Source organism: Pteropus vampyrus, unplaced genomic scaffold, assembly GCF_000151845.1.
Source record: "Pteropus vampyrus isolate Shadow unplaced genomic scaffold, Pvam_2.0 Scaffold109, whole genome shotgun sequence".
NCBI lineage: Eukaryota > Metazoa > Chordata > Mammalia > Chiroptera > Pteropodidae > Pteropus > Pteropus vampyrus.
The window spans coordinates 1588296-1613619 of NW_011888890.1; the positions used below are offsets into that span (position 1 = coordinate 1588296).

Below are 25324 nucleotides of genomic sequence, written 5' to 3' on the forward strand. Positions count from 1 at the left end.
AGAGTTTTTGATAAACCTGGTTTAGCAATCCGCTAAGAAAGAGTGGTGGTGCCTGAGCACCTCTGCAGAATTATAAAGAGAAAGCTGAAATACAAATTTAAGGTAAGCAAAATCTCACAATCTTGAGTTTGTGATACCATAAAGTGCTTTTGATTATATTGATCACTAAATTACATTCCACCCACCACTGCCAATCTCAAAATAAAACTAATTTATTTTTAGAACATTTCAATGTGTAATTTTTATTTTAAAAAGAATCGAGTATCATGAAATTAAGCAAACAAAATATACTATTATAACTCCAAAAAGTTAAGAAATCACTATTCTTAAATGGAATTGACAAATTCGCCATACACCCAAAACATGTACTTTAAAATAATCATGGAGTTGTGTCTATTAGTTTTTCTATGGACCGTAGTTGCTGGAAATATTCATGGATAATACCCTCATATTCCATGAATGCAAAAATCTGAAAAGAATTTTAGTTGACTATAGCATTCAATTATATAAGAATTGTCTTTGTGGGTTCTTTTTTTTGCACTAGAGAAAATATGCAGTTTGTATTTATTTTACTAATCTGACACATTTGTCTTCCAAGTTCTTTATTCTTTGCAAAATGTCTCTTGTCCTTCAAGGTTTAAGGGTTGTTGCTTTGCTTTTGAACCTGAAGGAACCTGAAACCAGGTTGTGTGAGTGCAGTAAGTGGACCACCTTGCCTGAGGCACAGACTCAGGGAAAAGAGCAGCTGGACAAAAAGTAAAGGGAGATGAGTTTGGCTGATACAGATTTTGCTTTGAAGGCGAGGCTAAAATTTCTGAGCTTTTTAATTATCTAGTTGATAAGACTGCCTGCAAGAAAAATATGATGCATAGAAAAGTAAATATATGTCCAAAACCTTAAAATTGCTAAGAGAAATATAACAAAGCAAATTTCAACATTTCACACACCTACCTTGTAAAGAATGTGACCTGGTTTTTCCCCACAGCATTATTTTACAGCCTGAATAAGGGTATTGAATTAACTTTAGAATTGTAGATTGAGCAAAATCACCTTGTTTCCTTAAAATAAAACAATCAGTTTTCCTTTTATAAAGCTGAACTTTTGATAAATAAATTCTAACCAAATAGAGTAATTTCACTGCTGGATTATGAAATGTTTACAAAATTAGTTCTTTTTATAAAAAAGAAAATAGAAGAGGACCCAGAAAATAGAAGAGGACCCAGAAAAATATCAACTTTTTTCTTATTAGACACCTCGACAGTTTCAAAGGTCAAGTGATATGCATTATAAGGTATAAAAATCATGGTCTACTTCTCAGGGAAAGCTTTTCATGGAATAATACCTTTATTTATTGTTTTCCTGCTATTTTTTCACATTTCCTTTCTGAAGCCTATCACCTGATTAGAGGTAAAACAAGGAGGAAGCTAGGCGTTCCCTCAGTGATTTCGATTTCCCCCTTTTCCATTTAATCCCTCAATAAACATGTTTCATGTCTCCCATTTTACCCTCCTCCACAAATAAACTGGCTCTCTATTCTTTTCCAGATCCCTATTTCAAAATATGCTCTTGTGAAGAGTTTTAAACCAGCCTTTGACGGTTTAGCACAAATTTAAACCCAAAGACATGTATTTTTTGTATTAGCACTAATTGTGGACTTAAAGACTTTTGCTCCGTTAAAATATGTCAAATATCAGTGGAGAAGGAAAGGGATAAAAGGGGAGAGACAGGGGTCATGAGCAAGGAGGTTAAGTGGGAGCTCCAGTGACTGACAGGGGCTCAACCGGAGGCAGCCATTTTGAATATGTGATTCTGACTATTTTCTCTAGAGACTAAATTCTGAAAATTCCTAACTGGGTCCTCAAAGCTCATCATCAGGACAGCTGCATTTATCTACAAGTGTGTGACCTGTGTGAGGTCACTGAAGTTGTCTTATGATTCAGGCTGTCCATTTCAAACTCTTCTCTGCCTGATGATGGGGATCTGACCATGTCGGATATCGGCAGCCTGCCATCAGACAGATGGGAATGAGGGCAAGCAGGGCAGGGACCACATAAGAGAAAGAAATATGTTTACTGAGGCCAGTGTTCCCAGCTGGGATACCAAGGCAGCTGTCTGCATTGACCTAAAGCTAATAAGCCAGTGGTGAAAAGGATGCAATTTCTAAACATGACTGGATCAAACACATCATTCACTTTTACGAGTAACAATGCAAACTACTAAACACTATTAGGAAGAAAGAGAGAGACAGACAAGACAGACAAAGAGACAGAGTGCACAGTCATGGTTGGCTTCCCAGTCAAAATAAGCCTAGCGGAACAAGTACAACAAGGTCAGTGCTGTTCGTGTCTTCAAAAGTTAATCAGATGATATTCTAAATATTCCCCTCCCTCCCCCAACAGAAACCCTCCAAATGTATTCTCAAGTTTTAAAACAACAGTGCCATTGCTACGATGACATCCGTTCCAAGGTTAAGAAGCTGGAAGTGTCGAGGTAGCGGCCCCTTCTGTGAATCTATTTTGTTTAATTTCCCTTATTATACTTCCCTGAGAAGCGACACAGCCAAGATGACCACTGTTCTGATGAAATTTGGGAAATGACTCTCAGATTTGTCTGGGTGCCTGCCTGGTCTGATTTCACCATTACCATGGTGCTTTCAGGCTTTCTGCATTTCCTGGCAATGGAGTTGGCTGAAGAATCTGCCATCTGTCATGGCATTTAAAGGATAAAAATGGAATCATAAATAGAGCCAGTTCCTCAGGAAAAAAAAGTCCAGCCGGCATGTCAAAATGGAGGACATTAGCATGTTCTTTTAGTACATGGCTGCCAGCAGCTGAAGTCAGCTTGCTAATCACTTGGTGTCATCTGTCCTAGAATGTGCTGCCAAATCTTTCTTCCAGGCCAGCAGCACCAAACAATGCTGGAGAAATTTATGATTCACAAAATATTTCTGCAGAAGGTAAAATCTGACCATTAAACTCCCCCGCCCCACACCCTGTTTAATTAATGTTGCCGTATCTTACATTAAAAAGAGAAGGGGGGAAAAATCCTCTGCCACAGAATTTATCTCCACTACCCAGCCAAATTCCTTGCCAGATTTAACAGCAAGCAACATAAATTTAGGTGATTAGGTTGGTTGCATATATTTAATTTTTTAAAAGCACCATGATCATACTTTCATTAAAATAGGCTTTCAGCTTTGGTTTAGCGCCACTTGACAAACAACACAGCAGTCCATGATTCGGTTAGGAAAATGACAAGATTAAAACAAGGGTCTTGGGCAGATGCTACATGCTTCCATTATAATACGTAAAACTGCTGGCCAAATATCAGAATGACACACTGAGGAGGTTCCTTTGCATTAAGTACAGATTCTCCACAAATTATTGGTACAATGTAAAGAGGTATAATGTAAAGAACTCTCCAAAATGAAATCTCGGCCCAAATTCAGCTCTGATACTCAGCTATGTCAGTTAAGGTGACTTTCTTTGCCTGTTGGACCCTTAGTTTTCTCATGCATAAAATGGGAACAAACCCTCACTCTTAAGGGGTTGGTGGAAGGAAATATATACACTAAAGAGTCTAATAGACTGATGCGTTGTAGATGTTCAAGCAACACTGGCTTTCCTTCATGTAAATGAAAGGACTGGGCTAAATCAATGCTTTCAACCTTTGTTGTTTGTTTATTCTCTGCTTATAGACCTGTTTCTTAATCTTGAGTCATTCAAAATTCACCTTCATAATTTTTGCCATTTGCCTGTAATACCTGTACTCTTATTATATAACATTTTTCTTTATATCAACTGACTTTTTTTACTAAATAAATATACTTGATAGGAAATCTTTTAACTATTGAAAACTAAAACTTTACTAAAAATTTTCTGAATACTACAAAAATACATGTAAGAAAAGTATGTTTTTAATTCTAAATAGATATTGTTGCTTGTTAAAAATGGGAAAACAGTAAACATTGAAAAGCTGTTAAGGACATATTAGCATTAACCTGAGACTTCCTTCTTGAAATCATCAGAAGGAAGGAGAGAACTAAAAGGGAATAGTTTCTCACACTTGATTCCCTTCTTCCTGTGCCAGCCCACCTCATTTGAATCTTTATATCACTACTAGTACAAATCACTCACTTTAAGAAATAGAGCCATAGCCTTTTTGCTAAGAGAAGACCTTGCCCAGAAGAAGCCTAGTGTGCAAAACAAACCAAAAATCAAACCATCGAAACACAAAACCAAAAAAGGCTCTATTAATAAATTGGGGAGAGGACCCAGAGCCTCACCAATTCAACCTCTTCATTTTTTTGTCTCTGGGAGGCTGTGAGAGAGCTTCTGTATATCCTCAAAACTTTTCAGAACGTATTTAGAAAAATGGACTGGACCAGACCAGTGATTGCTGGTCCTGACAGCATCAGAATCCCCTGGAGAGCTTTAAAGAATACAGACTCCTGGGACAGGACTTACTGGAGTCATTTCTCTGCAGTGAGGCCTAAGAGTTCGTATTTATATAAATCTCCTAAGTAACTCTCTTGAGGATCTAGAAATTTAGAAATTCCTGGGATAAATGATTTCTAAAATGCCATCTAGTATGACTTTCTATGAGTATAAATTAGGAAAACTTTACAGTATCACCAATCCTCACATATGGAGATTTTGTTTTTCACTCTCAGCTCATTACCACCAGCTGATTAATACCTAACGTTCGTTTTTGAACATCTTTACACATTTATTCATTGGTTTCTTCAGCAGGGACACTGGTTTCTCCAATACAGTTATTAATGTCTTCACCAGACTCTCTAGTGGGCACTGACTGGGGGGAAGGAGGAATAGAAAAGAGCAAGAAGTTCTGAAAAAACAAATGTAAAATTAAAAGCCCAGAATCTGATATACATGTATTAAACCAAGAACTATCACTCTCCATTAGTAAACATGGAAAAAAGAACAATCTTTGTAACTTCTTTCCTCCTCTAAGACTATGCTTGGTGTTGTAAAAATCCAAGGGGAAAAGGAGGCCAAGGAAAGAATATAAAAACATGATAACAACCATAGTAGTAGTAATAATAACAGCTAATATTTATTTTGTTCTTCCTATGTGCCACATTTTGTTTTAGGTACTTTATATGTATAAGCTCATTTAAACTTCCCAATGACTCTGTAAGGCAGGTACTATAAGCATCATTCCTTTTCACAGAAGAGGAAATAGGAGCACAGGAGGATGTGTGACTTGATGTAGGCTAGTGGAGGTAATAATTGGAAGTAAATGGACAAAGTAAGGGAGGCCATAATTGACCTCAAGCCAGCGCCTCAACGAGCATTCTATACCACTTCTTGAGCAAAAGAACCAGTGTGAAGAAGAATCCTTATATCTCATTTTATTTTGTTAATGACTAGTAACATTCGAGCACTGAATCGGTGATAAAGATAGTGATCAATCAAATGATTATCAAATGATTATCACTTTTTAAGGACATTTATCAAAAGAAAAAAAGAAATTAGTTCAAACTTCCCTGAATTTATTATTTAACAGTTGAACTACATTAATCACACTAAATACTAAAGATAAGCAAAATCATCTTTACTGACGTTTAAACAGTGTTTATAGCAGACATATTGACTTTAGATAGATAAAATATATAATAGAGAGTGGTAGTTGAACATGGGTGTAACAGTACACCTAATAGTTTATAGGAATCCACTGAATAATACAGGATTATGCTACATTTATAGAGCTCTTTTGAAGAGTTTGTTCTGATGCGATGAAAATTATCCAGAAGCCCTGGATATATGGCAGATGAACTAATGTTCTCAGTGCCTCCCTCTTAATTGGTAAAACTCAGGGTTGGATATGTACCATAGTTCTCTCAAAGGCAAGTCCAAAATTTCATGGTTCTCACTCCCGCCCTGAAGACCTATATTTGCATCAAGGACCTCGAGTTCAGCCAGCTTTGAGAACTGCTAGAGGATAGATCCTCTAGAGTCTCTCTTGCTTTATGTGACTGGAAACAGATTTCAATATTTTAAATGAATATCGACTTTTATTAATGTTGTATCTTTGCCTTTTCACCAGATTGTTATTTCCAATGATTTATTTGATACAGAATCCCTGAACAGGTGCACAGACCCCAATTATAATACTGTTTCTTTGGGGAAATATGATCCACTATATGACAACATGATTTATGATGTAGTTACCAGAACACATTGTGTCACAAGGCAGTGTCTGCTTATGCCAAATGTTTACTAGTAAATACCTTTTCTTCATATAGAAAAACATACTAAAACAAGTGATAAATTATTTTTCTATGTCTCTCCTTAGCTGGCATCCTCAGCTCTTCACATTCCTCCTCGTAGAACAGCTTGCGTTTAAATCTGCTTGTGTGTTTATTTTTAAATAAGTCCTGATTTCTTGCCCTTGCTGTTGTCATTTTAATTATGTACCTTCACCTTTATACAGCTGGGCAGTAGAAGAAGAACATAGCTATACCAGAGCTAGAAAATGACCCATTTTTTTCCCCTCATTTTGTCTTTCTAAATTTTAATACAGGGAAAGGGTTCTGAAACATTTCCTTGGCTCACCTGAATGTGTCAGTGGAGACAGGTGTCTTGCTCTTATGTACATAGCAAACTATCTGTCCTGCTATGTCCATTTGGCTAAAACTTGTAATGGGGACTCCAGGATAGCGGACATATTCCACCTGGCCATATTGCGGTGGGGAGGTGATGACGTAGAGCACTTCTTCAGGCTTGTCTGTTCCATCCAAAGCAAGAAGAGTGGTGGTCGTCAAGAAACCTCTGCCATCTTTAGACACCACAAGTGGTTTTGCAAGGATGACAATATCACCTGCACAGCAGAAGAGGTGGTGGTCAAGAATCCAATTCAAAAAAATAAAACGTCCAAGGTAAAAGTAAAAAATAAAGGTCAAATGCTGCAGAACTCAAAACTCATACAATGTAGAAAGGTTTATATAACTATGATTAATGAAAGAATTAGGCAAAAGAAATAGGAAGATATAACACAGAAGAGGAAACACATATAGCCAATAAAAATGCAGATAGATTTGCAATCTCAATAATTGTGGAAATACAAATCAAAATCACAAAATAACTGGTCATCTCATAACCCACTGGCTGGCAAAAATGTAGAAGTCTGATGACACCAAGTATTGAAGCGGATGTAGATCAAGAGACTCTTTCATATGATTCTGGTAGAAGTTTAAATTGTTACACAATCTGCCATTATTTTTGTAAAAAGTTTAATATCTAGCACACATGCCTTGACCCAGTGATTCCACTCCAGCTGTGTACTGGAAAAAAACATGTATGCTGGCTCCCAGAAGACACATACCGGAATGGTCATCACAGCCCTGTTTGTAACTGAAAACACTAAAGCAACCCAAAGCCTTTTCAAAAGATGAATGTGTAAACAAACTGTGGTCTATTCATACAACTGACTCTTACATAATAGTGACAAGAATGAACTACAGCTACATACAATACAGAGGTAGTTTATTAGTATTTGTTACTTTTGTGAGCAAGTCTCAGAAAACTGTAAACGAAAGTAAGAAAATAATTAGCACAAAATTCAGGATGGTGGTTGTCTCTGGAGTATGGGAAATGCACAGAGGTAGATGTTCATTACTGTTTCTATTCCAGTCCTCGAATCCTATGGTGATCGCACAGGTGTTTGTTAAGTATTTTAAAAAGAATGTATGGATGAGCGAATGGATGAGTGAAGTAGAGTAGGTCACACGTGGGCTAATGGAGCAGAGTTTTACAAAGTAAAGATTATAATACAATTTCAAACATTAAAAAAAGGTTATAAGTAAAATACAGAGCTTCTACTTTGTGCCAGGCACAGGGCTAAGGATCTTACACCTTCACACCAGTGTAGGGTATTATCATACTTCCGGGTTATAAATGAGGAAACGAAGGTGTAGAAATGCTAACTTGCAAATTATTACACAATTAATAAAAGGTGGAGCCATCTGACTTAAGAGCACAAATTCGAACTATATTATTTTGTTCCCTCTTTTTAATATATAGGGATTTCTTATAAATCAATACTAAAAGAATGAATATCCAAAAGAAAATATGAGTGAAGTAAATGTCAAGCCAATTCTAAATTTAAAAATACAAATGGTCAATAAAATTTTGAAAAGATATTGAGTCCCATGAAGAAACAAAAACTGAAAATAAAACATCAAAGAGGTAGAACTTTAGCTGTGTGCTTCTCAGTGAGGGGCCATTTTCCTCCCAGGAACATTTGGCAATGTCTGGAGACATTTTTGGTTGTCATAATTGAGAGTCGCTATTGGCTTCTAGTACTAGAAGCCAGAGATGCTACAAAATGTCCTACGAGGCACAAGAATGTCCATTACAACAAAATATCATACATCCCAATAGTAAAATGTCAATAGTACCAACATTTGAGAAACCTTGTTTTAGATGTCAATTTAGTCTTTTTGGTATACTATGCTTTTAACTCAAAATGTCATGCAACTTATGTCCAGTGTAGACTCAATGACCATCCTTACTTTAAATCAAAACCCTAGCCCCACATGCTTCAGAGGGAATAAAGATGAACACATCAAAGCAGTGAGAAGAATGCACAAAGGTTGGGAAAACAAAATTCACCCATAAGAGGTTTCATCAGGAGCAGAAGATGGATCTGAGGGGAGAGAGAGCATCTGGGTTTTGCCTCAATAGTTTTTCAACACTGTAACGGCAGAGTATGGAGTAGGGTCAACTTTAGATGATGTCCTTCTAAACTCCTCTCAAAGATCTTCACATCATTTTAGCCACTGTCCAAATCAGAAGACAGAGCACATTGGAAGGCCTAATGTTATTTATAATACCTCCCAAATAGAAATAACCCAAATACTCAATTTTAGAGTTATGATTTAGCCTAACAACTCAGTGCAGGTTTCATTTAGAGATGAACAATGGTGGTTACAAAATTATGCTGCAGCTTGGGAAAACTCATGCTAAGAAAAAAAGAGGATACATCTAAAAAACTAAGATGTAAAAAAAAAAAGAAGAAATTTGAAACTTCTGACAATGTTAATAATGTTAATAGGTTAATGTACCTATTAACTTGATGTAAGTGTCCACAATCCTTTTAGAAAATAATCACATGTCAGTTGCAGCAGATTAGTGAGGCACTTGCCAGCCTCATTTCCTTTTCTTCCCTGGGCACATCACTAGAATTTCTATTGCCCAGCCTCCCATAAGGTGTCATGTAACTGCAATTTGGCCACTGGGATGTGTAGAAGAAAGGTACCTCCAAGCCTAGCCCATGAAATTCTCTCATTGTCTTCTGCTTCTCGCTTCCAGAGTGACTCCAAAGTCTTCAGAGATGAAAGATCCTCTCGCTAGAAAGAATTCCCAGATTGCTGTGTGGAACAGAACCTTCCTCCACCCCTACTGTACTCCCCAGGAATGCATTGTGCTAAGGTAATAAGAAGATAATCTGCTCTAATGCTTAGTTGTCTGCCCTGATATATTACTTGTATTGCATTTGCCTGGACAAGTCTTACTTTTTCAGAGAGAAATAAATGTGGACAGTAATATCTAGCTTATCTGAGAGTCAACTTAAAGGAAATAATATATTTTTATAACCAGGAAACAAACAAATAAAATGTATTATTATACAGCCCAAAATAAACATCTTGGAATCAATCAATCTAAATTTGTTTTAAAAGATTCAGGACAATTATAATTTTACCATGCACATGAAGTAAGATTTTTACTGCACTTAAGAATTCAATATAGCTCTGAGATTCCTGGCTGCCAAGGCAAAAAAAGAAAGCATTCATTCTACCAAGCATGTACTAAAGGTGTAAAACTATGCTTGGTCCTGGGACTATATAGATCCTGGACTATGTAGATGAATGAAATATGATCCTCCTCATATAACCTCTAGATGATAGTTGGGTATCTCTTGCTCAGCTTTCTTTCCAGTATTTTTTACTTTCACCATTTATATGTTCTGAGTCCTATTATGCAAATGATCTGTTTAATTAATTCAAGATAAGCATATTATCTTGTGGTCTTCTCCCTTGACCCTAAAGTTTGTGTATTATAATTTCCAAAGTGAAAAGAGCAATAACTTGTCACCTTTTCAGTGACAAAGTTCATTTTGTTATTTTTTATTTTAAAATGCACTTATTATTTCCTTTATTATTATTGTATTGGAAATATTTTTTCTTTGAAACTCCACTTTATGAAGATAAAACACATTGACTTGGCAAAATCTTACTTAAAGCAAAACACCCTGACAGTTAAAGCAGCATATGCAGTCACATTGTGGGCAAGGCTGGATTTCCAACAGGCTTTTTGAAATACGGAAAATAACAAATTGATTGGCTACTCTTATGAACCTCATAGATCCCAGGCAAAGCAGATGATGAGCCAAAGGACTGAATCACAGATGATGGAATTTCAGGTATAAAGAATGAAAGGAGAAAATAAAAGAAGAAAAGGAGGAAGAAGAGGAGGGAAAGAGAACAAAGGAAGGAAGAATGGAAAAAAGAAAAAGGAAAAACTGTGAGTGCTTACACCAGTTCACTTCTGGTTATAAAAGCTAATCCCAATAAACCTTGGTAGAAATGCTTTTACCTTTTTCCATATCCTTGATGGTGATGTGACAGTCAAATGCAGGGGACTTGTTGTCGCCATCCCAGAGGTAGAAGGTGAAGCTGTCATGGTTTGGGGAATCCATTGCCCCAGTGTGTGTGTATCTCAGCAAGTTCAGATCCACTTCCTCCTGAGTGCATTTCATGCCAGGATAGAGACGGACCCAGTCCCTCCCTATCTGAAATGTGCCAGAATTAGTCAGCTGCCTGTGCTTTTTTCTTTCCAAGCTGTGTTAGTAGACATTTTCTCTGTTCCCTGAAAATCTCCAATATAAATGATATTTCCAAGAAACTCCAAACTCAACTTCTTATTATTTTACTTTATTTTTTCCTTTCAAAAAATATATTAAAATAATTTAAGATCTTAGGAAGAAATAGCTTCAACCAAAGGATTTTTGACAAAATCATGTGGCAATTCAACAGCAATGCTACTTCCAAGGTATTTATCATAAGCAATCATAGCTGATTAAATATTCCAATTAATGAGAGCAGGTGGGTAATTGAGCTGCTAGAATTGATTCTTTAAATATTAAATGTGTTTCACCTGAGGTTTCCTATTTTTTTTAGTTTATGTACTGTACAATTAATCAAACCCGTATTTTCAAACTGATTTGTTATAGAACTTACCTGAAGAAAACAAAGATAAAATGAATGTACTTATGCCTCATACATTTTTAAGCCTTACCAAATAAAGCCCAATGGAAATTATCAAGCTCCCTATCATTCTCTACATTTTACCCTGAGTCAGCAAAAAATATAATTGCAAATATCAGAATCTTTTAAATATAAGCCAACATTAGTTAAGCATGTATTCTGTACAGAATTCAGTTCAGAAATTGTGGTATTTTCAACTAAAAGAGGTTCATATGCTAGGGGGAGCTGAAGCTGAGAGTATTAGAAAATATAATAATAATAAATCTGTATCTGATGAATAATTTAATTGTTATTCTCTCAACATAGGTCTCCCCAAGAATAGATCATAAAAGTCATTTGACATTATTTAAGAAAAATGTCATTTTTAAAATGTACTATATGATATTATCTTGCACATTTTCTGTCTGGTTTAAGAAACTAAAACAGAAATTCAAACTGATTATTTAAAAACATTTTCCTTGATACATTATTGCACAGACTCCCAGTTCCTGGCAAAAATTCATTGTCCTCTTCTCCTCTGTTACCACATCCCTTGTTTTCATTCTATCTGGTAAAGTTCCCTTTTCTTTAATATTTTTGCACGCCTGATGCCTGGACAAACGTATGTTCTGCTCCCAATTATATTGTAATAATTAAGTTTGTTGTTTCTATCATAAGATCTATTGCAAATTTAATTTTTAAAACAGATTCTCTTTCAGATTTTAAACTGGACAGTCTGTAATTCTATTTAACTTTTTCCTTTGCAACCTTTTCCCAGGAAGTAAATACAGGAAAAGATATCTTCTGCTTTCTCTCCACTCACACTCCCAAATTTTTGAGCAAAATCATTTCAAGCCCCAAAAGAGGAAGAAATTAAGAGTCAGACTCAAGGTGGGGAAAACTAAAGAAACTCAAGAAGAAAACAAGAACCCTGAAGTCTCAGTCTCTGGTCTTGGAGAGACTTGGAGAACCCCTAAAGAGCTGGGAGAGAATCATGTAGTGCCAAACTGGGAATGTGGATCCATCTGGATTTTCACAGATCCAAAACACTTCAGTTCCCAAGCCACCCAAATGTGTGAGCTCTCACTGCATTTCTGCTCCATTACTCTTTGAAATGAAATAAGGACACAGCTGTACCTCAGTTTAAATCAGTGACTGCTCTTCATTGATTCTCTATGGTACCTACAGTCTAAGACGACAATCAAGCTGTTCCACACAGAATGAATTCTTGCTGCCTTTAGAGGACTGTGTCTACGTTACATTAAAATTTAAGCATTCAGTCAAATAATCATGTTGGGGATGGTTGGTAGTCATTGTTGCTAGCCTTAATACACCATTCAAATAAACATGTTGAGGGATCACTCAAGTGACCTTCACAATTGACTAATCTGTAATTTCCGTTGGGCTCATCCTTGGCCATCACGCACACAGTCTGAATCGGACTGGTGAGCATCATTTGTTACAAGACTATCTTTTCTCCATTGTATTGCCTCTGCTCCATTATCAAAGGTCAATTGACTATATTTGTGTGCATCTATTTATGTTCTCTCCATTCTGTTCTGTTGATCTATTTGTCTGTTCTTTCAACAAACCCACACTGTCTGGATTACTGTAGTTTTATAGTAAGTCTGGCAATGTTAGGCCTTCTACTTTGTTCTCCTTCAATACTGTGTTGGATATTTCGGGTATTTTGCCTCCCCATATAAATTTTAATCAGTGTGTTGTTACTCACAACTCCTCTAAGAAATAAAATCTATTGAAAGACATTTTTTTTTAATCTGGTGGGAATGAAGATAATCTCAAAAGATGACTGATTCTTAGCAGATACTAGACAACTTGCTTTTTACTCTGGTAACTCCCTCCCCTCAAATTTAGGTGCAATCCTAGGAGAAAGGGAGCCTTAATATTGGTTGAACTTAACCTAAGTTGAGTAAGAAATTTTAGAATAGTGTGAGTTTACTCCAAACTTGGAAAATTAAATTTTCTACTTCTAGGCAAAATATGGCTATTAGAGAATAAGTTCAGTTATAGAAACCTGTGTATGGAGAAAATTTATACCCGCTATATTCATTTTGAAAAATAAAGTAAAGAGGCCACTAACCTTAAGGTGAAGTTGCCCATTTTGGGGAAGGCTTTCAAGTAAATAGTAAATCTTCTCCCTGGGTGAGTCTTCATCCATGGCTGAAAGAACAGCACTAGAAATAATACGAGTTTCACCCATATTCACTGTAATTTCAGCCTTCCTGTAAAGGAAGATGTGTGGGTTGATATGAAAATACAAGGTATTGCTTTAGTAGGAGGCACTCATAATTACTATTACAGTTTTCAATCTTTAGCAATTAGGAAACGATATTCAACATCCAAAGTATTGAAAATAATGAGCCAAACTTGTCAAACAGGCTCTCATTTCACTTTACACATGAAAGTCCTAAAAGACAATTAGCAACAACGAATATGGTATGAGGTAATTATATACTTCCATTGTTTACATATAAAGTACTTTATAATTTTATTTTTCAATTTATTTTATAAAATGATTTTGTTTCTAATATTTTATTTCATATAACAGCTCCATGAAGTAAATGGACCAGGTATTATCATTCTAATTTTACTGACAGAAACCTACTTACAGAGATTAAATGACTTATCTACAAGTGTTCACGTATCCTTTATGACATACCATTCATTGTGAGTTTGGTGATATTTAGGTCATCTGTGGCCCTCTACATTACTCTCCCTCTCCCTGTCAATCTTCTGGGTAGCTAGAGTTCTCTTCCCAGAGAAGCAGAGAAAAAGTATGTTGCAGTCCAGATTACACTGAAAGGCACCCTGGGACAAGAACCTTGGTGCAAGTAATTTCTTTGGGAAGTGATTTCAGAATAGGAGATGGAGACAGAAGGGAAAGAAAGAAAGAAGAAATAGCAACACAGGGTGTTTTTACTGCTATGGGGCTCAATGCTGCTAGGGATCCTTTGAAGAACCACATAAAGTATGCTTCAAATTGTGCTTCTGAAGGATGGGAGGCTGGATATTTATCTTATCCACTAGTTCCCACAGGTCGAAGGCTGCCCTCACAGAGTTTTCTGCTGTGCCTGGACATGGGCTGAATAAGCCACTGCTGCTTCAGAGAAAGCCCTGAGGCAGAAAAGTAGAACTACATACTTGGACATTGGGGCCAGGCACTGAGCATGTGAACAGTATGTTCCACAACCACAACTACAGTCAGAAGTGGGCTAAGGGGGTGTGACCCAGGGAACCAAAAGCATCGACTACAGCATCTAAGAGGAATATAAAAGAGATAGCATCAAATGCTCTAACAGGCTCCAGTAAGATGAGAAGAGCCATTCGATTTGGTCGGAAAGCAAGGATAACTTTTAAGAGAGCGGCTTTAATAAAGTGGTTGAAGTTGGAGACAACGGGCAGAAGTAGAAGAAGTGAGCACAAGTTATTCTTCCAAACAGTTTGGCACTGAAAGAAATGAGGGACTAGATCACCTTTCCGGTTCTAGAATGAAGATCCCTGCTTGCAATAATAATAACTAGCACTATGTACTAGCCAGTCTTTCAAATGCTTTTATGTATTTTAATTAATTTAAACCTTGCAACACCCCTGTAAGTAACATACTATTTTCCTCATTTACAGAGAAGTTGACAAAGAAGTAGACAGAGGTTAAGTAACATGTTCAAGGTCACACCACTGGTAAGTGGCTGAACCAAGACAGTATGCCTCTAGAATTAGGTCTCTCCACCACTATCTCCCTATGTCTTATTAGCAGAAGGAATGAAAAAGGAGAAAGTATAGACGCAGGAGAGAAAAACAAAATAGAGCACATTCAGAAGGGAGGCAAGAGGTGATAGACCCAATGACACATATGAAAGGGAAAGAAGAGAGAATATTTCTTCTCTACTGGAGAGAAGAAAAGAAGGGAGGGATTTTGAAACAGGATTGAGGAAGATTTGGTAATTCTGTACATGTAGCTATCCTAGGCAGTTTAATAGCAAGAACACAGCAAGAAATAGTAAGTCAGATAGAATTGAGTGAGTTGCCTTTTGTAAGTTATTTTACCTTTCTGGTCTCAGTTTTCTCAGTAAGGTTAATAATACCTACTTCACACAATTTTGGTGTAGATTTAAGGAAATAATATATGTGAAAGAGTTCAATATAGTGTCTGTCACATAGCAAGCAATTAATTAACACCAGTCTTCACCTCTCTCTTTCCCTCTTGGATAAAGTGAAGTTATCAGAAAAGGAGGTTTCATAATACTGCGATAGTCTTTAAACTTTCGTTTTTAAAAATTAAATCAAGTCATGCCAATCCAACATTCCAGCCAGAGAATTAAAGTCGAAATTTCTGTTAAATACTTTGTCAAACTAATGTCTGAGATGCAACCCTCCAAAAAGCTGTTGTTAGTATTTCCCGCAATGCTTCTCAAGGACATTGCTGCTGGTGGCCTATAAGGGAGCAGCAGGAGAGTCAGCAGGATAAGGAAGGGACTTGTTTGAGGTCTCTTTTCAGCAAAGTGGAAGAGACTCAGAGTTTACATATTTTGGGAAAGTTGTTCACTTCCTGATAAAAGCTCGGACTGACTACTCAGTGTCTCTCACTGCAGCATATATTTAATGTGGTGAAGTGGTCAAAGAGGAGATATTTCTCTGTGCCCAGCGCTGGAGAAGAATTTGGGCTTCAAGTTCTAATCTTCCATGCTTCTGTGAAGTTACCAATAATAAGAGAAATGGCTGGCGCAATAGAAATATAATAGATGAAGACCCTGTACCCTAGAATCCAACTCTGATCAACTACAGAACGAGGCATTGAGAAAGTCCATAATTAATATCAGCTCAGAATTTTTAAAAAGTGATCATTTTGATATCAGGTGGCAAGGGGGTGTTGATTCATATGGAACATATTCGAGGACTGGTGGACAATGAAATATCAAGATGATAAAGGAAGTGGCATGAATATTTTCCCTCAGCCACTCTTAGTTAGAAGAATGACCAAACTCACAGTGAAGGCTGTCTGCAGGTATAATTATCACATTTTAGTTGAATCTATATATTAATTGCACTTTGGTACGTGTGTACGTGCATTTAAATATTTAGTATACTGTTCACTTCATACTATATGTTCAGTCATTCTTAATTATTTACAATTAAATAGAACTTTTAAAGAAAAATCAAATAATTAAAGGGCTCATTTGAAAACTGTTAAGGAGCAGTTACATTAATATTTGCACCAAAGGTTCCAGGTGCCTGAGTAGGTGGGACCAAACTGTGACAGACAAGAGTAGTCAAATACTTGTTTCTTTCTGAAGACATACACTATATTAACATCTAGTGTTCCAGACCTCAGATTTTCATAGAGAAGCTGAAAGGGACTCTTTTCAGGTAGCTTACTTGGTCAGCATTGGTTTCTCATCATTGACTGGGATGACCTCTACTGAAATGGTTTTAAGTATCTTATGTTTCCCATCCGACAACTGGATTGTAAAGTCATCAGCAAGGCTCTCTGAGTCATCATGCACATACATCAACCTCATTCCTAGAAGAAACAAAAAGAGAGAAAGTAGAGAAAGTAAATCTTTCTGATGATTGAACAATTTTAAAACATGTCACAGATAACCTGTTTTAATTTTCAAGCCATTGGTATTAGCAAGAGATCATTAGTCAGTGCAATAGTGTGAAATTAAACTGTTTTACATAGTAAGAGTACCCACTGAGTTTATTAAAATTTACTGTTTAAATACTTTAGTATTTTATAAGAGTCTTATTTAAATTCACTGAGAAAAGAATATATTATTTAATAAACTGTATCAGAACAATGGTGTCGAGGTGTTTATATGCATGAGAAAATTAGTTCATTATTTGGGGGAAATTATAGTTAGATCTGTACCTCAAGCTTCTCAAGCAAATAACCAAAATAAATTCTAGATGAACTAAAATTAAATATAAAACTATTTTTTTAAAACCTACATAACATTCGTATGGAAATGCAAGAGACCCAGAAAGCCAAAACAGTCTTGAGAAAAAAGAACAAATTTGAGGACTCATAACTTTTGATTTCTGTACTTAAAAATATGACTTAAAAGGCAAATAAAATATGGAAAAACTTATTTGTAACATTAGGGACAAAAATATTAAATATTACTATTTAATGATAGTAATCATTAACGAATCAATGGAAAAACGGGCAAAGGACACTATCAGGCAATGCACAAAAGGCGAAACATATATGGTCAATAAACATAAAAATATGTTCAATTTCATTCATAATCTAAGAATTTCAAAGAAATATAACAATGAGACTATTATTGACTACCAAATTTGCAAATATTTTTTAAAATAATATCTATCATTGATAAGGAAAATAGGCATGTTTATGTCTTTGTGGCAATGGCAATTTTTTCTCTAAAAGTATTATAAATGCTCACCTTTTTTTACAAAGTTATCTCATTATAAAAATTTATGCGAAATAAATACTGAGATGTGCACGAATATTTGTTACATAAATTTATAAAAAAAATTTATTAATATGTAACTCTTAATATCCAGAAATGAAAAATTATCTGCTTATTTAAAAGAGGAGACAGTTATATAAGATTACAATGTACTACATCCATACGATGAAACACTATAGCTATCACAAACCATGTTTTCAATTAATATTTAAATAGTAAAAAGATGCTTATAATAATTGATAATAATAAAACAGGTTACATAACACGATAGCAGTTTTACAAGTTCTATATGTTTGTGAGGTACTGGGATGTGTGTGAGAATATACTAAAGTTAAAAAAAAGTAGTCATAAATGAACCAAAAATAAAATAGAGGTGAACAGCTAATCTCTAAGAATATCACCAAAATATTAATTTATATGAACATTTTTTAAATTTTTTAAATGTACTTAACCTAACAATAACAAATGAATGTTATTTTTAAAACACCAGTTTTCTCGAGGGTAAAATTTGATTTATTATTCCTTTTTCTTATGTTGTAAATTTGAACAAATATTGTAAATATACCTTGTATTATTTGCTAACATGGTTATTGATTTGGTAATATCATCTTTTAAGCTCCAGAACTTATTTCTTTGCAACTGATAAAAATTGTGAAATATATGAATTAGCATTTCACATTCAAACGTGAGATGACATTGTACAACTCTTACAAAATTAAGTTTAGGGTAGAGGACTTACAACGCTAGCTGGGGAAAGGAAAAATTAAAAGATGGTAGGAAAAACATTGAACAAGTGTTAAGAAGCACAGAAAAGGAATGGTTTGGAGGATCTGGGGGTGCTCACAGGAGAAGGAGGTCAACAGTAAACTGATTCTGACGTCACAGTATTGGCTAGCCAAGGTGATGGAGTGGGAAGGACCCTCCAGGCTGGGAAACTAAGTACATGAAAGCAGGAAGGAGTGTGAGAGTAGGTCGTGATTCTAGAACCACAGTTTTCTCAAATATTTTAAAGTATTTTTATAAATAGAAAATAAGGTCAGATTGACTTCTTTAAAAAGAGTAATTAAAAAATAATTCAGGCTCCTATTCTAATGTGTTATTTTTTTAAAGAAGAGATTGCCTCCTCAGAAAATAATGAATTATTTCATATGGTTCTATATTTGTTTTATATGTGGAAATTTTGGCAGACAAATCTCTTAAAATTTAGTTCCATGATCTGAGTAGTTTTAAAAGGAATTTTTTAGTATGACATTAAAAGTTTGAGCTAAAATACCAAAAATCACAAATATCACTTTTACCGATGTCCTAAAAGTAAAAGAAAGCCCATTATTTTCTTTCCCATTACCTACTATCGCTAGCTGGAGCTTCATGCCCTACATTAATCCCAAGCCAAGAGAAAACCCTTGAGGAATAAATAAAGTAGGTGAATGACATTTCTTCACTTCCTATTTCTGTGATTTATTATTATCTTTTCTAGGTTAAATTGTTAAATCAACAACAAATAAAAGTGGAAACATGACATACCATTCTTGAGATGTTCCATGGAAAAGTTGTGAACAAGTTCATGCTTCTGGCCATGGTTGGCTGGCTGCTCATACTGAGGAAAGTTTTTGCTAAACACCACGTTGGTGAGAAGGCCGTGACGTGGTTTATCAATGATGCTGAACAGCAAGTGGTCCTTGGGAATGTCCAGGTCAGCAGCATTGATGATGGAAGAATCCAGTTCTTTCATCTGGCCCTCATGCACCTAAACAATGAGTCAGAAAAGTCAGTTGCATGAAAAATAAAACGTCTTTCTTTTGTTCAATTGCTCAAAGAAATAATATTAAGATATCTTATTGTAATTTTTCCATGAGTTTTTGTGTAATGAGTCCTAAATATTGCTAGTTTCACATGACCTTAGAAGAAAAGAACAAAGCTATTAAGCTCTCTCTCATTTTTTCTGAGGATTTCAAAGCACTTTACTTCCATAATAGACAAAGGATATTATACGTATGTCTGTGTATATATATATAATATATATAATTTCATAATTCAAAAGGTATATATGTATATACTATACATGCAGTATATAAGTATGAAATTTTACATAATTTTATAATTTGAAAGTTGGGAAAAAAGCAACCAAAAAATGCTTGCTATCTGGAAGTCACAGACAAGTTCAGTTGTGAAACTGAGTATAGATCCTTCACCTTCAGATTCTAATCTGTTATTTTAACCTCATGGACCTTGTTCCTTTCACAATTCTTATGTTTCAGTTTTAGAAATGATACAAATATCTGCTATACATACTTGGGGTATTTGATAGTTTTAAATTTTTGCCCTTACAGTAAAAACTTCTGTATTTCAATCGCAATCACAAACGATTGAGAAGGGTGCTTCTGGATGCACAGTAGTGTATATTTTGATTCTAGGTCCCTCATCTTGCCCCAATCCTCACACCTCTAATTTTCCTGAACTACCTGACCTCTCTCCCACACTCCACTTCAGCTTTCTCACTCCTTTAAACACAAAAAAGGACTAAATGTTTTTCATTTCATGTAGGACCTAGTCATTTAGAACTTGACATAGTACTTACTGTCTTGATCTTTTGCTCATAGTAAGAATAAAGGGAAGAAATATTTGTTTTCTATTTTGAAATACAGCAAGATAAATAATGAGTGTACAAATTTAACACACACTTATTGGGAATCTGTAATGCCATTATGCTACATTCTGTGGGATATACAGTTATTCTAAAGAATAAAAGTCAGATGGAGTTGTGAAGGCCTGTTCATCCATAATTGCAATGCAAGAAAGGAAATGTATACTGCTACTAAATAGGGATAAACACGAGAAGTACAAAGGGGATGAGGAGATCAGGAATGCCGTCATGGCTGAGTGGGCATTTTAGCCTTGAAGGATACATGTGGTTTAGATTTGTGAAAATGCCCTTTTTCTTTAGGTTCTCTTGTTGACTTTAAAGGCTTCCTGCAATCACTTTTCAAATTTGCATAAAGAAGAATTATTTGCTATATCCGATACTTGGGCTAAAATGATGCTGGTTTTCTTTTATCAGGCCTTACTTATTAAGGATGAAAATGGCATCATAATTTAATACAAAATGATATAATTATGAAATCATCTTTGATGGTAACTAGTCTTTTTCTCTAAGAACTTTAGCAAAGAAACCTAAAAATTTTTGCACATGCCAATGATGTTTTTGTGTATATACAATTTTCTGTATGCTTTTTACTTACAAATCAAGGATTATATTATACCTATTATTAGTTATTTTAAAAAAAAAACTAATTACATAAATTAGAAATCTTTTCATATCAACATAGATTTCTTTTTAAACATATCCTTCCTTATAGAGCTTGGGACTCCCAGACTCACTATATGGCAAAAAATGGTATATTGGTTCACAAGGCAACTGGGAAATTCTATTGTAAATATGTGGGATTATTTTTCCTATTTAATTATTTATTGAGATTATAAGAAAAGGTTTAAATTAATATACATGAAATACAGATACTCACTAGTTTGAAACGCATTATAATAAACTAAAACCTCACATTATTTTGCATGTTGTGCAAAACTTGATGGAAGCCTGGCTAGCTAGAAAGTAAATATACCTTTTGACAAGAAAGCAATATAAATATGACCATTTAAAAATATCACTTGAAACTTAAAGACAGCTCTGTCAATAACACTTGGGGCTCCACGTTTGACTCCTCAACAGTTTCTCTAAGGAATCCTTAGGTAAAAAGTGTGGTTACTTTCAGAGAAGAGCAAGAATAATTTCCCAGTGGCCTAATTATTTCAGAAACCACAACCCTAAACCCTAGATAGACACAAGACAATAGAAGTAAGTGTAGAAGAAATCACTGGTAGACTCTTTTTCTGTCTCATAATTACTTTAGTGCTCTCCAGAGAAACCCATGTTCTAACTTAAGAGGAAAGGCAGGAGCTGGCTTTTAAACCACAGCCTGAGGTGGCTCTCACATACCATCAAGATTCAATAGAAAATTAAAATCGGGTGTGGACTTACATTTAGAATTTGATGATTTTAGTGAAAAATAAGGCAAGATAATTATTTCAAAATAGATAATATTTGCTTTGGTAAATGCCTGGAAAAAGAAAACAAACGTAACAATGATAATCCAAATGGCACTTGTTTATTAAGGGTCTACTATGTGCCTAACTATCTTAACCATCATGACTACTCTGAAAGAACATCTGATATACGATTTACAGATGAGAAAACAGAAGCATACAGAAATAACTTACTCAGGATCCTACAACTAGTAAATAGCTACACCCAAATCCCTGTTGTTCCAAAGACTGGGCTCATCCATTCAATCAGGATTTGCTACACATATGTTTGGGTTAAATAATAACATGTAAAAAATAGATGTGTTTAAGTGTACGGCCATGATGCCCTGAACAAGCCCGATCCCATCTGATCTCGGAAGCTAAGCAGGGTCGGGCCTGGGTAGTACTTAGATAGGAGACCATCTAGGAAGACCGGGTGCTGTAGGCATAAAAAATAAAAAATAAGGGATTATAAACTGATAAGGTCCTTGCAATCTGTGAGGTCAACCAAGGGTTGTCTCACCTTAAAAAAAAAAAATAGAAGTATTTAAAAAGAATTCTATGCTGATATGAAAAGACATACATAATTAGTTACTTTTCATAAAGTAGAGAGGAGTAGGTATAATATAATCTTTGATTTATAAGTAAAAATATACAGAAAAATCACACACACACACATAAACATCACTGGCATGTGCACAAATTCTTTTTGTGGAATTAATTACTGAAAACTCATTTGATGGAGAGTGACTATGAGGAGAAGCTGCTGAAGAGGAAGAATTTCATGTTTCATTGTGTATGTTTCTCAACACTCTAACTTGCTTAATAACATGCACTTATTACTTTTTAAGGATAATAAGTGTTATCTAAGGGGTGATTTTACAAGCCTTCTTAACTACATATCTGAATTTTTAAATAAAACTAATAAATGTTATATAAAAACATTTTTTAAATTGCATAGAAAGGATGATCCAAATTGTACTTATTAAATTTCATATATCTTTGTAAATAACTATATAGAAAAGATGTCTGTAATTTGTGAGTTAAGAGTCTTTGCTATTACAGCGTTGGTTAAGAGGGCACCCTGTGGAATCAGACTGCCTGCGGGCAAACCTACTCTGTGCTCTGTGATCTTGGGTCACTTAGTTAATCTCTTTATGCCTCATTTTTTCAGTTACCAAATGGCAATAATAATACCATTACTTTAAAAGCCTATTGTGAGGATTAAATAAGAATATAGGCAAAGGGCTTGGAAGAATATCTACAATCTTGTGAGTGCTCATCCTATATGTATGCAACTATACTTCATCTTCACATTTGCTATATGTTAGTGAGTATTATCATTACCATCATCATTACTAGATTAATATTTTCATGTGACTATATTATATGACATAGGTTATATGACATAAACTTAATGTGTTAAGTATTCCTGAACCAATGTAAATGGACTGAGTGAAAGTAAAAATAATGAAATGATAAGAGAGAAATTGAAAATTCTGATCTTACAGTAATATTCTGTACCACAAAGTCAGGAGCTTCATCATTTGTGGGGTTGATTATAATGTAAAATGGCATCTCCAAGGAGCGTCGCTTCCCATCTGTGACATATACCATGAACTGGTCGGCCGTTGGTTCCATCCTTAGATGCCTAGACTGCACATAATTAATGTGCAAGGCCTTCATGTCTTTCCACTGAAACAAAGCTAGAGCACACCAAGATGGAGCAGGTAAATAAGAAAGGCATTTTTTTCCAAGCTGCTACTGGTCCTTAATCCTTAACCCAATAGCCTATTTTTCAGCAAAGCAAATAAGAGATCATGGCAGTTGACCTAAGAATCAGCTATCAGGGGCTGCTACAATGACTGTCAACCATCAACATAAAAACATATCCATAAGGGAGGATTAAAACTTGCATGAAGAAAAGAAGAATGAAGGCAGGTAGCAAGGATGGTAACGGCTTCATGACCTCTCTTCATGTACTTGGAATGAATGTCAGTGAGATCTCTTGATTAAAACCACTTCTGTATGAGCAGTTCTTCCCATGCTTTATTAAGAAAGAGACATCTCTTTCACATAAAGGCAAAACAAGAATCAATCAATTATCTGCTATTTGACGTCCATATCAAGCAACTGGGTTGGACTGAGTGAAATTAGCTGACCTTCCATTTTGGTATTTTGGCACTGCCTTAAATCAAGAGAAAAATGCTCTATGTTGTGCATTAAGTTACAGGAGAAATTGCATAAACTTTAATGCAATTAATCTTTCCCCCCAGCTTTACTGAGAAATAATTGACATATAACATTGTGTAAGTTTAAGGCGATGATTTGATACATGCATATATTGCAAAATGTTTACCGCAGTAAGGTTAGAGAACACATCATTCACCTCATATAATTATCATTTGTTGCTGCTGTTATGGTGAGAACATTAAAGCTCTACTCTCAAAGAGACTTCAAATATACAATGCAATCTTATTAACTGCAGTCCCCATGCTGTACCTTCAAACTCCAGAAATTATTCATTTTCATAATTATTATTTTCATAATTATTATTTTCATAAGTGAAATTTCTTTTCATTTTGAAGTAAACTCACATGCATGGGAAATTTCATAATAATGAAATTTTAATAATAATTAAAATGAAAATAATAATTAAAATGAAAAACAATAATATTTAAAAGTATCAGTTATTTAAGAATTCCTTAAATGTATACGGTGTTTTGAACATTTTTGATGTTATTACCCAGTTATTAAGTATGATCTGGCCAATAGATCCATAAACACAGGCAAGTTATTGCTTGTCATGAAACCGTGACTTACCTATACTTATGCCCACGTTGCTTTTTTCAAAACCTGCAGAAGGGAGTGTGTTTTCCAGGTAGCCAAACTGAGGAGGAGAAACCAAAACAAACTCCAAGTCATCTGCTGCAGTGTCAGGGTCAGTGGCTGACAAATGGTTAATGGTAAGGGCTGCTGAGAAACCCTCATCTACCATGAACATGGTACCTGCATACAAATAATAACGCAATTATGACTTAGCGTGAAATCCTCTAATCGGAATAGTGAGGATAAAGGGAGTGATTGAAATTCCAATTCAGAGAAGCTTCCCATATGCAAATATATTTCCATGAGAGATGTTCATTTCCTTTGACATAATTCCCCTCCTTATGGTGAAAATATTCAGGGGTAATGAGTGGAATTTAATTTGACTTATGGAATTATTTTTTTCTTGTACAAGCAAGCCAGACAATAATGGAAAGACAGCAGAAATACTAAATGCTCCAGTACAGCCCTTTAGTCATTCTCAAGGAACTCTGATTTCCCTTGTGTCTCTATAGAAGTGACAAATGAAAATAAGAATTGCCAAACTGATAAACCACTAAATGTAGTTTATGTACTCTTCAAGATCAGTTGTTACCTCTGTTTGTCAGAGCGTTAATTGCCTGCAAGCTATTATGAATTGCTCATAACCAACGTTTTTTTCATGCCTTGGTGTTTAATTATTCTGCAGGGATAACGC

General features: G+C 35.2%; 1 protein-coding gene and 1 pseudogene across 1 annotated transcript in view; one reads left to right on the top strand and one right to left on the bottom strand.

The window, feature by feature from the left end:
• FREM1 (FRAS1 related extracellular matrix 1) overlaps positions 1 to 25324 on the bottom strand; it is a 117185-nt gene that overhangs the window by 43470 nt on the left and 48391 nt on the right. Inside the window, exons 17-23 of the mRNA XM_011365358.2 lie at positions 24625 to 24810; positions 23311 to 23507; positions 19249 to 19471; positions 16664 to 16808; positions 13371 to 13512; positions 10620 to 10815; positions 6579 to 6843 (exon numbers count right to left, since the gene is read on the bottom strand). Coding sequence (XP_011363660.1) covers positions 6579 to 6843; positions 10620 to 10815; positions 13371 to 13512; positions 16664 to 16808; positions 19249 to 19471; positions 23311 to 23507; positions 24625 to 24810 — 1354 coding nt within the window. The remainder of the gene's footprint in view (positions 1 to 6578; positions 6844 to 10619; positions 10816 to 13370; positions 13513 to 16663; positions 16809 to 19248; positions 19472 to 23310; positions 23508 to 24624; positions 24811 to 25324) is intronic.
• LOC111743226 lies at positions 22131 to 22249 on the top strand (annotated as a pseudogene).